At 30.6% G+C, this 16,351-nt stretch overlaps 1 protein-coding gene across 3 annotated transcripts in view; it reads left to right on the forward strand.

Moving 5' to 3' along the window:
• The window catches only part of LOC106462176 (geranylgeranyl pyrophosphate synthase-like), a 31,141-nt gene extending 18,360 nt beyond the window's left edge, over nucleotides 1-12,781 (forward strand). For all 3 annotated transcript variants that reach the window (XM_013922076.2, XM_022389362.1, XM_022389363.1), the window contains exons 8-11: nucleotides 1,633-1,711; nucleotides 6,467-6,569; nucleotides 6,798-6,912; nucleotides 7,428-12,781. In XM_013922076.2, the coding sequence (XP_013777530.1) occupies nucleotides 1,633-1,711; nucleotides 6,467-6,569; nucleotides 6,798-6,912; nucleotides 7,428-7,503 (373 nt within the window). In that variant the 3' untranslated portion in view covers nucleotides 7,504-12,781. The remainder of the gene's footprint in view (nucleotides 1-1,632; nucleotides 1,712-6,466; nucleotides 6,570-6,797; nucleotides 6,913-7,427) is intronic.
• Nucleotides 12,782-16,351: the final 3,570 nt, after the last annotated feature.

Here is a 16,351-nt window from a genome sequence, read left to right on the forward strand (position 1 = left end):
ATATAAAATAATAATGTTTTATATTTTCTATTTGCTAAGATATTGCTCATGTAATAAATCAAACACAGTGGCACCCTCCCCACCTCTTTCCAATTTTGGAAATGCTTCCTTAGATACACTTATTTCTATATATGACATGAATAACCAGTTGAAACCTCGGAATGTTCCCCAGTGGCTTTCTTGGACATTTTAAATTCTAAGGATGCCATCTCTTTCTTTTGAACCAAGATTTTAAGGAAGTAAATATGTGTCTTTAGTCAGCTCAAAATTTCACATTTTTTTAGACTGAAATACAGCTTAGTTACTAAGCTTGATAAATACAGCTTAGTTACTAAGCTTGATAAATACAGCTTAGTTACTAAGCTTGATAAATTATAAGGGAATGTAGTCATTTATGATTTTTTAGTTACGTAAATGTATATATAAAAGCCACAAAAAATTATTTTATTTCATATCCTCCACGTGCAAAATTGGTAGTATCATTACTGATACTATTTGAAAGCCTTACCTGTACTGGATGATTCTAAAGGTCTTAGGGTAGTGTAGTTAATCTAAACTTTTAACTTATGTTTTCTGTCCTTTTAATGTAAATTTTTTCCTACAAATTCACATATAGAGGATTAACATAGCATTATATAATGCTCAGTAGACATAGAAGTATGTTGAACGGTATATTTATTTAACAAACTAAAGAGTTTTTTTATGCATGATCAAGATTGATTCACTCCCCCTCTCACCAGTCTTTATTTTAAGTATTCAAGGTTGGTTTTCATCTCTTTTCTTGCATTAAAGTAATAACACTACCTATCAAGGAGTATGTGTAGGTTTATTTATGTGCTAGAATGTTTGAGAAACTAATTATTTTCTTTTTTTTTAACTCAAAGGTGAATTTTCAAATAAAGCTAATAAAATGTCTACCTGCAATACAACTAGCAGTTACTGGTATAGTTTATATTTTATTTTTATAAGGTTTTCTAAACATACTTCTTTTCTATGTCACCTTTTTTTTTCACTAAAGGGATTCTTGCACAAACAAAAGTATTTCGTACATTTACAAAAACTAATTTAATGAAAGGGATTTTTGTGATCTTAGTAAAGATATTAAAAGATTATGCATATTGATGTTATTTTATATTGATATGATAAATTCAGCAATATGATGGTGTGTTTTCTTATCTTATATTTGTTGCATTTACAGTAATATTCTTTTTTTTTATAATCTTAACTTCTAGAACAGTTGGTATTAATCTCTTAGCTAGAAGGCCTGGCATGACTAAGTGGTTAGGGTGCTTGACTTGCAATTTACGAGTCACAGGGTCGAATCCATATCACATCAAATATACTCACCCTTTCAGCTGTGGGGGCATTATAATGTGGTAGTAAATCCCATTATTCATTGGTAAAAGAGTATCCCAAGAGTTGACGTTGGGTGGTGATGACTAGCTGCCTTCCCTGTAGTTTTTCACTGCTAAATTAGTGCAGATAACCCTTGTGTAGATTTGTGCGAAATTCAAAACAAACCAAACTTAACAAGAATAAACTTCTTTTGAATAAAGAAAATAATTACTGTGTACTTATTTGGCTTTGGTAACATTAATTAATCATAATTTGCATCAATAATTTCTCTTACAGTGATTTTACAAAGTTGATAGGAATTATGGGCCTGTACTTTCAAATAAGGGATGACTATGCCAACCTACTGTCCAAAGAGGTAATGTACATTTCTGCCTCATGTTCATATCTGGTAGAGCAGTAAGGAAAGAACTATAATTATTTATAGTTAACTCACTAAGTAAAATATGTATTGAAGATGTGCTAAAGACAACATTTTTGTGTTCTCAGAGAAGTGGGCTAAATAGAACAGATTTTTAATACTTTGCTTTGTGAAAAATATTACATACAAATATCTTATGCAGAAATTAAAAATAAAATTTATATACAGTATTGGAAATCATTATAGAAACAGTGAATAAAATGGCTATAAAATGCAAATATTTTGGGTTTGTTTCCTGTCTGTTGTATGAAAATAAACTGCACCAGATACACTTACATGTTGATAATGCCACACCAGCATAATGCCTCTAAAAGTACAGGCAGATATACTATTCTCAGCAGTAATAAGGTAAATGTACTCATGCACCCAGGACAGAAATGCCACATGACAAACATAGAAATCAAAGTTTTGGCTGGTGAGGGCTACTCTATATGACAGAGTAAAGAAATGATTCATGTTTCAGTTGGAGCTGTATGGAAATTAAGAAAAGGGTTATTAAAATAGTACTTTTGATGATAGAAACAGTCAAGGTAGGAAGCTCCAAATCTTCAAAAGTGATGTTTAGTAACTCGGGGTATGCACTAGTCTAATGGTTTGTTTATTTTGAAAATTGAGGTGTAATTTCTACAGATATTTTATAGAAATTACATAAAATTATATTATTTTTATATATGGTATTTGTATGAATTCTCAGCTGCAAAAATTCAAAAAGATTTCTATGTGAAATGTTTTCTTTTTGAAGAAACAATAAAAAAATTTTTACTCTTGTTTTAGGTTTCAATTACTGATTTTTATATCTTCTTACATCTTGTAAAACTTTCCAACAATGTTTTTATTTTATAAAGCTAAATTTTGTCTGTGTTCAATTGTAAGAACACTAAACACACAGTTTTGCTGTTTTCATGATCACTAACATACAATAAAAATAACTTTTTTACAATACCAAAATTATTAGTGACTTACTCCTTTTAATTGTTAATCAGAATGTTTAATTTAATATATTTAATAACTTTTAAACCTATTTTATATTAATGTCTATACATTTTTCATATTTCTTTAAAAAAATTTTTTTGCTAATTCAAAGATGTGAGGCCTGACAGCTAGTGACTTTGCCAATGAAACGAAAGTTCATAAGGTCAAATATAAAATGATGTAACTAAGCATAATATTTCTTAACCTAATCTTGTTCCACAAAAAAAAAATTTCTTGGCATACTGCAATATCATAATTCAAATGAAGTATAAAATAATAAAGCAAGCTTTAAGGGAGAAATCAGGACTGTACTTGTAACAGAGGTTGTCCACAAACGTCTTTTCTTTTAGCAAAATATCAACAGGTTGTGATTTATCACTTTTTTTCCACTATCTTACACAATTTCCTTCTGGAACTGTAAGCCAAATTGGCTTATACAGTTGAACAGAAAAAAATAGATTGCATCACATGTTTAGATCATTTTATTATGACTTTTTACGAATTAAAATAATTAGAGTAATAAAGTTGTAGTAGTCATTTGTTCTCATATTTTGTTTTAAATTATTCACAAATGAATTCTATTCAGTAAAGATGTTCATTTCATTATATCCATAAAAGTTTTAAAAATAAAAAAAACTTGATTTTGGTTTGATTTCAGCACACACTGTTTATGAATTTCCTGCATTTTTTTCTGAGCACATTACAACACTCATGTCCCCTTACAAAGAAAGGTGAAATAGTTCTTAACAAATAGCATCAAGCTGAGCCTTGTAATTTCAATAAAAATGTACTTTTCTGAACTTTAACCAATCATGGTTTCTCATTCTCAGATATTATAGTGTTCTATAAATTGCCTGTCTTTCAGCATGGTTCAATTTTGACCTTAGGGCAAGGTGAACCTTGGCAAGTGCCATAAGAGTTAAAAAAATACAAAATACTAGTGCACTGTACAAGTAATCTACTTTTAGCTAGTATTTTCTGTAATAATTCGTTCTACTAATGATAAGTTGATCAACAAACAATTTCCCATTGTTTGTGATTCTTTTATGTATATATATCACCTGTGAATTTCCAATACTGTGTATACCATCTATATTGTGGTAGCTGGTTCTTTTAAAAAAGTTAGTCAGCAAGGGTATGTTAATTCAAAACTGTTCTATCATCATAATCTGAAGGCCAAAACTGTCACTAAACTTTTATTATTTTTATAAATAACTATTAATAAAGTATCAAAAGTAATGGGTGTGGTTATATTTCTGTAGTAAATAATATGATGTTTTTAAGGTATTTACAGGAGTGAGAACATGGTTTGCAATTGTCAAACACGTGCAGTTTCAGGAAACTTGTTTCATAAAAATATTTTGCAGAATTTTAAGACTTGAAAATTAAATCAGACTTTATATTTTAAATTTGATAAAGATAAAACTAATAAGGAAAAATCTACTAATAGAAGATATTTAGGTTCCGATACAATTGCACCTCCTGTCACACAAAGCTATCTCAATCTTTCTGCCCCCTAAGCATTGCTAAAAACTTTTAACGTTTAACACACCATTCGATATACCCCACAAATTTAGCACAACCTTTGAACACATATATAGCATGTGATCACCCTCCACCAATAATATTATACCACCCATGTTACACAACTAGCTCTCTCTGCTGTTCCTGCTCAGTCCTCACTTTCTAGATTAGCACAGCATCATTTAGAAGGGTTTTATTGCATGTGACTATTGTTTATGATTGTACTTCATTGATATTTCAACAGTTTTCTTTTAATGTGTTTGCATTCAATTTTTAAATTTTTTTGTATTTATTTATTTATTGCTACTGCATTATATGGTAACTTAGAATGACGTCGAGATTCAGTGTATTGACAATGGAAATTCCCATTAGGGTAGACAATGCTTCTGGTAAGACTACCCAGACATCGGGTTCAACCTTATCTGCTGAGGAGGTACAGGCCTTAATTTGCAGGGAGTTTAATTCCTACACTCAGCTGGTGATTTCTTCTCATTTTCATCCTTACAATGTTTCTGAGGAGGAATACAATGAAAGAGATGAAAATTGCATTCACTTTTTCAGCACCTTCTTTTTTTAGTCTGTCACACTACACCTTTTTTACAGCTGTTTATTTGGGTGTGTGGTATATATCCAGACTGGTCCTTCCTTTTTAAGACCTCTGTTGCCTGAGAAGGCCATTTGGCTGTCACACCCATTTCTTTACCTCCCATCTCCCACCTGTACTTCCTTTCTGATCCTGATTGGATTCCTTGTCAGGTTCTCTTCTTGTGGCACTATGTGGCATGTACTTCCTCCTTTTGGGGTTAATGTTACCAACCTTTTATTCCCTGGAACTCTTCTGTTTCCTGTGATCTAACCCCTATCACACTAACTGGTTGGGTTCGTCAACTCCTTAGGCTGGTGTATTCAGACTTCTCCATAGAAGATCATTGTTTCTTCTCATCAAATTTGTCATATCACTATGTATTTGGCTGCTTGTCTTTGCCATCCATTGGAAGTAATCATTCAGGCTGGGATGTGGTCTGTTCCCTATTCCTTTGTCACTAATTATCTGCACTATCTGGCTATATCTTTCTCAAGTGGATATCATCTCCCTCCCATGGCGATTCTACACACATTCATTCACCTTTGACTTGGGTATGCCGTTTCAAAATATTTCATTTACGTTTTCTTTAAAGGGACCTTCTTTTACCACTACTCGTAGGATCACACTCTGTGGTGAGTGCTGTTTGGTCAGGTGTGCTTTTATTCAAACCCACACTATATACCAGTAAAGCTATAATGTTCACTGTAGAGATGGGGTGTTCTGCTAAACCACTAGTAGCATGTCTATAGGTATATACTTGTGTCTGTATATATCCATAAGTTTAACTCAATGGTGGACCTTCACTCATGGACTATCATGAGTAAAGTCAAAGGGGATTTCATAGAGTGGCTCTTCATCTACAGGAGCTGGCTGTTTTCCAGTCTGCTTTGTGTGATGGGGGATAATTTGAACTTACACCATTTTTTACCATGGATTGCATCTCTCAGAAGGAATTAATTTTGTGCACATCCTTTTCTTCCACCTGTGTCAGGTTCATTTCCTTATTACGAGGCAAAGAACATACCTGTTTCAGAACTAGTGTGGTGCCCCACATATGTGCTTTGGTTTCATCTCTGAGCACACCAATTATTTATAGGTAGTCGCTTTCTGCTTGGTTTCACTGTTAGGCCCTTCCGCCTTTTCAATGTGAGATTCTAACTTTTTGTAAGTGGAAGTAAGACCATATGGGAAGTTAACATTTTCTTACCCTGAAAAAGTATTTCAATAGGTACTTACCTCCACTCATACACTTCCCACCTTTCCTCCCCACTGCTGGTGTTATTCACTCTAGATCCTGCCAATTCTCAAAAGTGAGGATTGAGGGGTAACATCAGAGGAAGCTAGCTACACCAATATAGGTGGTACAATACTATTGGTGGAGGATAGTCACATGTTATATACATGTTCAAAAGTGGCACGAAATTTGTGGGGTATATAGACTGGTGTATTGAGCATTAAATTTTTTAGCAATGCTTGGGGAATAGAAAGAAGATTGATATAGCTTTGTGTGAGAGAGAGAGAAAGTGCCTAAAAGAAATACATTTTCAGTGTAAGAAAATGTTAATTTTTGAATATGAAATATCTAGATAGAAAAATATTTTCTCTGTCAGTATACAGATAATAAGAGCTATTGTGAAGATCTCACTGAGGGGAAATTTTCCTTTCCGATAATTCATACCATCTGCTCTCATCCTGAAGACCCTCGAATGATTAGTATCCTTTCAGTTATTTACTCTTGTATGTAATAATGGTCCAAAATAATTTTGAGTTTTTTTTTTTATTAAGTTAATATTTCTGAAATCATACTGTAATATATTTCATTATTTCTTAGTATCCTCACCTCCTGACAGGTGACATGTTTTTGGCAGTGTGTTGTCACCTACCAATGAATGGTATATATCATGGAAATGTAATTAGATTGTTTACTTTGATGTGGTTCAGATATTATACGTCAAAGAACTCATGATGTAGAGATAAAAAAGTACTCTGTAGATCTCATGGAGAAGTTTGGTTCCTTTGAATATACACGGAAAACAATGGAAGAACTTGATCAAGAGTGAGTATAATTCATATTACTTTGTAAATAGTAACGTACTTATTGTGTTTTAGCTGTGATAATATGCTTATAATGTTTGTGATTGCATATAAATATTAAAAATCCAAAATAAGAAGATCAAAAAATGAAAATGTAACAGTAATTTCAGGGCTTAAAGAAAATCATTAGCTTGCCATGTAATATATAATCAGTAAAAAGTGGAAAATATTCCATTTGATATTGTAGGCCCTAAAGTATTTACATATATAATAAGCAGAAATAATATGATTGGGATTGGGAATTTCCCTTCTTTATGACTTAATTTACTATTGCACACCCTGATTAGAAGTTAACTAAAAATCTAGCAATACATGTATGAATTGTAATAAATAAGGCTTAACCACGTGGCAGTTATTAATAATTGTTCAAGTGTAATATATGCAAGTACTAAAACATAGTTCTATCAGTTATACAAGAAAGATGATTATTTAATTTCTGACATTTTTGTATCAGTGTAAATTGTTTACAAACTTTAGAGCTCGAGCAGAAGTTGAGATGCTTGGAGGAAATCCTCACATGATAGCTGTGCTGGATGAGCTGAAGACTTGGTAGTTTTGAAGTTGGAATGTTGTGTTTAATTTATTTGTGATTCAAATTAAGTGTAATCATAAATTATGCCTAACATTAATATTAGATGTTGTATTGATAGATAGTTATGTATAGTTATATATATATAATATTATGTCATTCTTTGTTTTCTCAGTCTGTGGAGTAAAACAAATTGTCTAGTGTTTTTAAATGATTTTGATGCATGATGTAATAATATGCTACATGTGCATCCTCGGGTAGTGTTTTTGTAGTGAATAGAGGATGCTTATATCCTTCCATACCTCAGTCTTTCAGAGAAGGAAAGATGTATAATACATTATGCTTTTTTTTAGTTTCATTCAACCTGTTAAAACTCGTTGCCTTAAAAAAACATTTTAAGTTCCCTTTTCAAAAACAAAAAATTTTGAATAATATCATTATTGTTATGTAATTCTTCCTCTTCTCCCCTTTTAACTTCTCAACAAAATTATAGGTTTTTTGGGGGTTTTTTTTCAAAATAATATTTTCTTTAATTATGCAGAAAAAACTGTGGAAAGGTTAGTGGCTTCTCTTTTGTATATGTTTGGCCTTTTTTCATTTTGAAGAACAAGTAAAAGATTTTTTTTTTCATTGATTCATTAGTTAATCCATTTAACCATTTGAAAATTTTACTGTTTTAGGCAATCTGTGTCAGTATGTAAACCACATATTGAAAAACATTATCCATTTTTCTGGTATAAGAACACAAAATAGAACTAAAATTTTTCCATGCTTTTTTGATAAAATTCTCATGTAGAATTCAAAAACTTTGTATGCTACTATCAACTATATTGTTAGGTTTATTTTTGATGTGCAGTCAAAGGGACCAGTTTTTTACTATTTATAAAGCCTCATCCAGAGTAATTTTGAAATGGGCATTAACACTGAAATACAGGCTTTTTAAAATATCTCTATAATGCATCTGAAATAAAGAATAATTTGACAATTTTTTTAAATAAATGTAAATTTTTGTATTGGTTGATTGAATAAAAAGTAGGAAAAAATCTGTACAAAAATTGTGCTTGAAATGAAATTTTAGCAATATGAATTATAGTATTTGAGTGAGATTACCACTCATTAAATAACGATATTTAGCATGCTGATGTTTAATCTGGATCAGACTCTAGATCACATCAAAAGTTTTGCTCTGTCTGCTGTATGTGTTTTTAGGTTTTTCTCTATATTGCAAATGTTTTCTTTATAAACTTGGCATGGAACCAGCTGTCAGTGATACTTTTATGGCTGATTATTGGTCATATGTATAATTTATTTGATTACAATGTTTAACTATTAAAACAGTATTAAAACTAATAAGTGAAAAAGGTAGATTCTGCCATTTATAAAAAAACAAATTAACTTCAAATTGAATGTTATTTCCATTTTAATAAACCATCAGTTCAGCAATACACCATTCATGAGAATTATTTTGTTTTGCTATATAGACATGTAACTGGTGAAAAAAGGCTCTCACTTTTGTGTAAGGGACAGCATAGATTTGTGCATTGGACTCATAGTCAGATGGTTGCGAGTTCAAGGCTGGTCTGCATCATGCTGTTTCCTTGAGCAATATCTTTTACCCCATTTGTTCCAGTCTACCCAGCTATATGATGGGTACCAGCTGTAAGCTCAGGGTTCACCTGCAATGAACTGGCATCTCATCTAGAAGGAATAGGTCACCATTATCGTCTGTTTGTATCACTTGAAACCAAAGTTCAAATGCACTTGACCCTATGTGCCTTGCAAAGGCATAGCAAAAATTTAACTTTTGTGTAATGTAAGTAGTTCTTGACAGTTGAAGGCATACATTTTATATAATATTTCTGTATTATGTAATTACTTTCATTATTTTACCATGGTACACTAATCACTTAATAGAAGGCAGCAGTTCAAGAGTAAATGTTTTTAAACTTAGTTGCAAAGAAGCAATTCCTAATCAACCACAAATGGTAAGAAAAGAATAATTAAATATCACAAGCAGCGCTACCCATTGATCAATTTGAATAAATTTTATAAATAAAAGACACACACATAAAGCTTTATAAAATGGAGTTCCAGTGAAAAAAATTTTCAACCATAAAAATAAAAATTAAGATTCTAGAAATAAGATCAATTTATTAATAATCGTTGCTGGATCTGATGATCATTTCTATTTACTTATTGAAAAAAATGTAAAAATATCGTGATTTATTCAGCTGTCAGCTCCCTAGTGGCTCAACAGTAAGTCTGAGAGATTATAACACTAAAAATTGAGTATCGATACTCATGGTGAGTGGCTAGGGTATTGCAGTCAGGTCTGTGTTTCTGCACCCGTATCTTGAAAACTAATAGAATGATGTACATGAAAATTTTACACAAGATGGGAAGTCAGTATGGGGCAGTCATTCCCCAAATTTGGTCTGGATCCAAATCCAGATTCTGAATCACTTTGAAGTATTTTTTATAATGGGGAGATAGGACATTTTCAGAGTTTGGGGTTAATAACTCTGTAAGGTGGGCACATTAATGTTGAGACTCCTCATCATACTACAAAAAATTATCTAGATTGTTGATCTATTTGGATCTGAGAAGGATTTTCTGAATTTGCAAAGGTTAAATTTGACATTATCCAATATAAACACAAGCAATCTTGAAAAGGAGCTGCAGGGCGAGGGTATGCAATCTCTCAGATTGCTTTTGTTCTTTGTGTGATAGAAGCAAGGTGTTTTTTTTTGGGGGGGGGTACTTTTAAAGTAGGATTTGGCACGTCAGAATAGACACACATACACCAGTGGATTTCTTTCAGCTGAATCTATAAACATGGACTTATCAAAATGTTTCAAACAGAGCCTGTAAATATTTCTGAGCTCCTCTGGAGTCATGTTCTTCAGTGAATTAAGTCAGCTTAGTCACACTCGTGTACTTTTTAATGACAATAGCTGCATTTCATCTTTGAAAGTTGGATTAAAGAGAATGCCAGGAGAGTTTCTTATTGCTGTAAACATGTTAATATGCCATGATGTCTTAAAAGTGTAACCTGTCACAACAGCATTGATTCCACTTGTACAGTTTCAGTAAAAGTTCAACATAGAAGAAATGTCATATTATTAATATTATAGACAGAAAAGTTGAATTTACCTTTCTGTTTCCTTTGGAAATCTTAAAAAAAAATAGCATTTCTCTCCTGCAAAATAAATTTCCAATTGTAAGCAGCACACCAAACACAATTTTATGTTTGTGTAGATATTATGAACTGTGGTGTCCAACCATTTACTACAAGGCAGTACTTGCAACCTAATTTTACTTAGTGTAAGAGTTTCTTCCCTGTTTAGAGACTATCTAGCTTAGACTAACGTATGCCACTAACAGTACATTATTAAATATAACTGATAACAGATTTATATATAACAAGCAACATTTTCAGCTATAAAACCTATAGTTATCTATCTTCCCTGTTGACTTAGTTCTTATCACAAACATTATAACGTGAACATGGGTATCACCCAACATCTATTTAGATATACCAATGTTGCTTGAAGTTACATTAGGTATGTGATTAGAAATCATGTATACAGACAGTGTATTTGTGTTTCATGTGTGTTGAAAGCTTTGCTAGTTAACTGAATTAATTAGTTGAAATATTTGTATAAAACAAACTTGACTTGAAAATTAATAAACTTCATATTTATGTTCTTAATTTTAACATTTATTTTAGTAAAACAATATAGTGGCTTCCACTGCCAAGTCCAAATCCATATTAAGTGAGCTTATTTGTGTGTTCTACATGGAAGGGAAATTATGAAATTGTTGAAATCTCCTGACAAGTACAACAGACTTTTATAATTTAAACTACAGTGTGAGACTAGTGAAATAAAGGTTGTATATCTCTTATTATCTACAAATTTACCATACTACTGATTTAAAAATGATTATATTCATTATTATTGTTTTGAAAGAAATGAAATTTTTTTGCTATTTTCTTCTATTCCTGTTTTTTAAAGATAGGTTTCTTTCTTATCCAGAGCCTGCTTTACAATGTTGTCAACTAGTCATGACTAGATGATCAGTTTGTGATAATCAGCTTGTGTAGGATACAGCATAATGTATTTGTTTTCTACACAAGAGGTGCTTTAAGATAACCTCAGTACTGAAAATTGTATATTAAAATGTACAGTCTAATGCTATTAAATCAGGAATTCTTCGTGATATTCTGATGCTATACCATAATCTGTACAAGAGAGAAGTGTTTCACTTGTGTCAAATTGAGTTCCAATTATAAATAGAAGTTCACAACTTACATTTTATGTAGACTTTAGCCTTGTTATACTTCCAGTTTTCCACATCTCTCAAGATTTTATGATATTGTGTAGTGATTTCACAAACCTTGTGCTTCATGATATACAGAGCATAATGTTGCCATTGAATGGAACTTTGAAAAAGCTTGATCTATAAATTATCATTAAGAATGGTTTGAGAATATAAAGTTTGTACTAGTGTTTGGTGAATCATTAATTACCTAAGAGATTTTATTGATTCTACAAACAAACAGATTGCAACTTTAGATACAGAAGCTACATTGCTATCAGATTTTCACATCTTTTATTTCTGTTTTCCTAAACCCATTTTGAGATATCTTTACCTTTGTGATGCAATTATGTGCAAATCTAATATCTTACATACTTGTATTTCAAATTTTCTAGAGGAAAATTGAGAATAATATCATACAAGGTTGCAGAAGGCAAAATATCCACTGTATTTCCAAGTAATATATTTCAACAATATTGTATATAAATAAACTTCAGCTTAATAAGTATGATAGATTTTTATACTTTCATTTACTAAAGCAAGTTGTAATATAATATTTGAAGTTTTTATATGTATATAAAGATATTGACTTCCTATTTCACAGTAAAAACCACTTATGACGAATATAGTTGTAACATAAAGATATGAAGTTAGTATTAAGTGGTTTTAAATTTTTTTGTAAGCATGATTCTAATGTAACTGAATAATTATTAATAACTTTAGATGATTATGATTTTACAATAGAAAATGTTTAGAAAAAACACTTGTCAGATTTGCACAGTGATATATCAAAAAGTTTAGGAAAAAACTACAAATATTCACTCTAGAGCACTGATAGAATTTAGGAAAACAGAAATGTAATGTAGCTGTTGAATGATGTAAAGTTATAAACTGTGTTTGTGAAATCAGTTAAATCATGTCAAAAATAATTACTCATTAACCAAAATCTGCTGAACAAGATTTGTTTGATATAAAAAAAAAATTAATAACAGAATTATAATATAACACTCAACTACTTTACACAGCCAATATATTGGTTAGTACAATAATTTATTAAAACATTTTCACAGATACTTACAGTATACTAGACCATAATGCAAGTTTTGTTTAGCACTGTGTACTTCAAGTTTTTAGTTCACCTTTACAGCACATGTAATAGTACTTTTTTCCAAAAATGCTGTACAGATGTTCACTTTTCATAAAATATTAACTCCATACTATACTTCTATTATTGTAAGATTTCAAGTATGTTTTAAAGTGTATTTATTTGATAAACTCTTCAATGATTTTGACAGCTTTCAGTAAGATATGTATTCAAGTTCACCCAAAAGTATATTTAATTAATTTAAAAATGTCATCTAAAGTCTTTGTGTTTATGTTTAAATAATATTTATCAAAGATATGAAAGACATCAGGATTAGTAGTAAATTGACAAATAAAAATTGATAAGCATAATGAAATGTTATATTTTAGGGGAACATACTACATGTTTTGAACAAACATTGATCTGTCTTCATCAACTACAGACCAATGTTCTGTAGAAATGTTGTATATTCTCCATAAATAAACCACTTCATTACACTTATAAATTGTTGTTTGTAAATTGACTATTATATTAGCATAATGTGCTTCGATACACGAGGATCATCTTTTGTTTTTGAAAAGTACTTAAACCAGTAATAAAACTTAAATAACAAATTCATAAGACAGATCCACAGTCGTGAGTGACTAGCACTTCTTATGACAAAATACAAGTGCTGACACTTGCAATTTCTTAGAGTATCAGTTGGGGTCTAGCCCAGACACTTTTTAAAATTCAACAACTCAGGTACATTTTCCTAGCATCTAGTTGAGTTTAGTCATCCAGTCACATATTTTCTGGGAGAGGAAATATTTAAGAAGGTGAAATAGTTCTTTATTTTTATTGAAAATTTTGGAAGGATCATTTGAAAATATTGTAAGGTGGTGTAGATTCTCTTGTGAATGTTGTTACCGTTTCTTAATAAAAAAATTTTTTTTGGGGGGGGGGGGGTCATATTACAAGAAGACTTGCACCAGGTTTTATAATTTAGCAAAATAATTAATTCCCATTAATTGGTTTGTATAAACTTGAAACTTGTACATAAAGACACTTTGTATTTGGTAAAGCAAGGATGCTAGTATCTATAAATATTTAAAAGTAATATTTGGTTGTCAGTATTCAAGGTTTAGTAGAAACATAAAAGACAAACTTACTAAAAGATGTAATTCCTTTTTCAAAATGCACTTATAATTTTCGTTGGAACATAAATCTTGTAAATTCTTTATTTTTTGCAGTTCATGCTTTGTTAATGTTTATTTTTGGACTTGATACCCAAGTATGAGGTACTTAAAACGTAAAATAGTAGACAAAAATTTTAACTCCATATTGGTGTAATCCACTGACATGTTCTGTCAAAATTATTGATTTACTTTTGTCAGCATAATGTTCTTTATGTTGTATACAAAACTTTTAGATGAGGTCTGTTAATATCTTATGCTAGTTGGTCATAAGCTTCATGCACCTTAAAATATACATACTGTACATTGAGGGTGACACTTTAGCAAGCTTCCATAGATTGTCACCTGCTCCTTTCAAAACTTGTGTTGGTATTATGTACTTACCAAATGCATAACTGCAATATCTGTATACTGTTTAACTGATGAATTACTACAAATGTTGTATAAACACTGATTTTTTATAATGAATTGTTTGCTTGGAGTCAGTAGGTAAATATTTTGTGCAAAGAAACTAGCCAAAGTTATGTTATTTCAGCTCTTTTATATGTGAAATTTTTCCTATTTTATGTAATGTGCCAATGCAGTGCCATTAATTTAGCTGAACAGGTTGCAACTTGACAGTTTTGTTAGTTCCAGAACAAGTGGTTAGCTTTTATGTATATATATATATATATTGTTATCCAGTTACAGCGCTTTTACCTTTAAATGTTACCAATTAAAATCTTCACAAAATATTAGTAAGTGGGACAGTCAAAAATATTGTTAACAGTAGGAATACATAGCTTGCTCTGATCAGAAGTTAATATTATTACCAAAACAGTTATTAAACTTTAAAGTTCAGGGAATGAGTAACAAAATTTATCACTTGGCAATAAAATGTTTACAGGCTGTTCACATTAATGGAATTAAGCACTACTTAACAAAGGCCATTGATAAAATGTATTAATTAAATACAATTATTTTGCAGAGAATTGTATTTATTTTGTCTGCCAGTAATTTTTAACATTAAATTATACAAAATGGAAATTTTAAAGTCTAATTTACATGTTGTAGTTCTGTTGATTTGAATGTATTCAAAGTGTGTAATGCAGCATTATTGTATATGCAAAACTTTGTGTTGTGAAAATACTGTAAGAAGTTATTCAAATAAACTTGAGTTGTGATCAAGAAAGATAAGCAATCCAGATGTTAATTTTCCTTCTGTAGTTTGGTTTGGGATTGTAAGGAATATTTAAGAACTCATTTATTTACTTTATGGTGGACTTATACACAATGCCATTTAACCACACTAAACAACCTCCAAGTTTTTGTTTACTCTTCTTAAAGTTAATTCTAGATACTAGAAAAAAATAGTTCTATCCATCATTGAATCTAAATTGCTATGTATGTATGTTAACATAATTTAATGATTCAAGAAGTTAATGTATAATTTGTTTGCACGTTAAAAATAAAGTTCAGTCAGTATACATTTGAAGCTATGACTTTATTGTCTTTCTGACCACTGTTTCTTACAAAGTCAAAGTAAACTTAACTTATAAAGTGTAAAGAAGTAACAACAAATTTTAATGAACATACAGCCACTCACACTTACAGTGAACAAAAAGTTTTAATCCAAAACCCTACGAAAACTATTACAACCTGTCGGGTGCAAACTGGATTCACAACAACATGTATTTAAAGTGAAAAGTGGCACTTTCAGCTAATATGCACGATTTATGTCTGTATATTGTGTTAATTATACATTACATAGATTCACTACTTTCTGGGGAACACTTGGGTAAATATGTAAAATACTCCTGCAGTTATACATTATTGCTCCAATTTCTGATTGTTTAATTTTTTCTACTAAGCAGTTAATGTTGGTAAGTAATCTAAAATACAAAAATAGATTTTAAAATCTTCAAGTTTCCCATAATTTATATTTCAACTTTGCTTAATAAGGAGACTATAATACATTTTTGTTATATTTTTTTTAATATTTTATAAATTAACTTCAGATAGCCTCTTCTATAAGAATGTATTAGTTGCTTTTGCTTAGTATTTCACCTTATGGCTTTCTGTGTCAGAAGCCTTTAAAAAAGCCATCAGCAAAACACTAACCACAATGGCTGTATATTTTTAACTTAATGATATATACAAGTTAATGTACATGAACATTGCTGTTGTAAAATAATGTAATTCTTCACTTGTTGTTCATATAGCAAATAAACATTTTAGCACACAACACATTAAAATGAAGTTTCTCTACAACTTTCCTGTTATTAAATATAACAGTAACTCACCTGAAACAAAA

The sequence above is a fragment of the Limulus polyphemus genome, unplaced genomic scaffold (genome assembly GCF_000517525.1).
Source record: "Limulus polyphemus unplaced genomic scaffold, Limulus_polyphemus-2.1.2 Scaffold1110, whole genome shotgun sequence".
Taxonomy (NCBI): domain Eukaryota; kingdom Metazoa; phylum Arthropoda; class Merostomata; order Xiphosura; family Limulidae; genus Limulus; species Limulus polyphemus.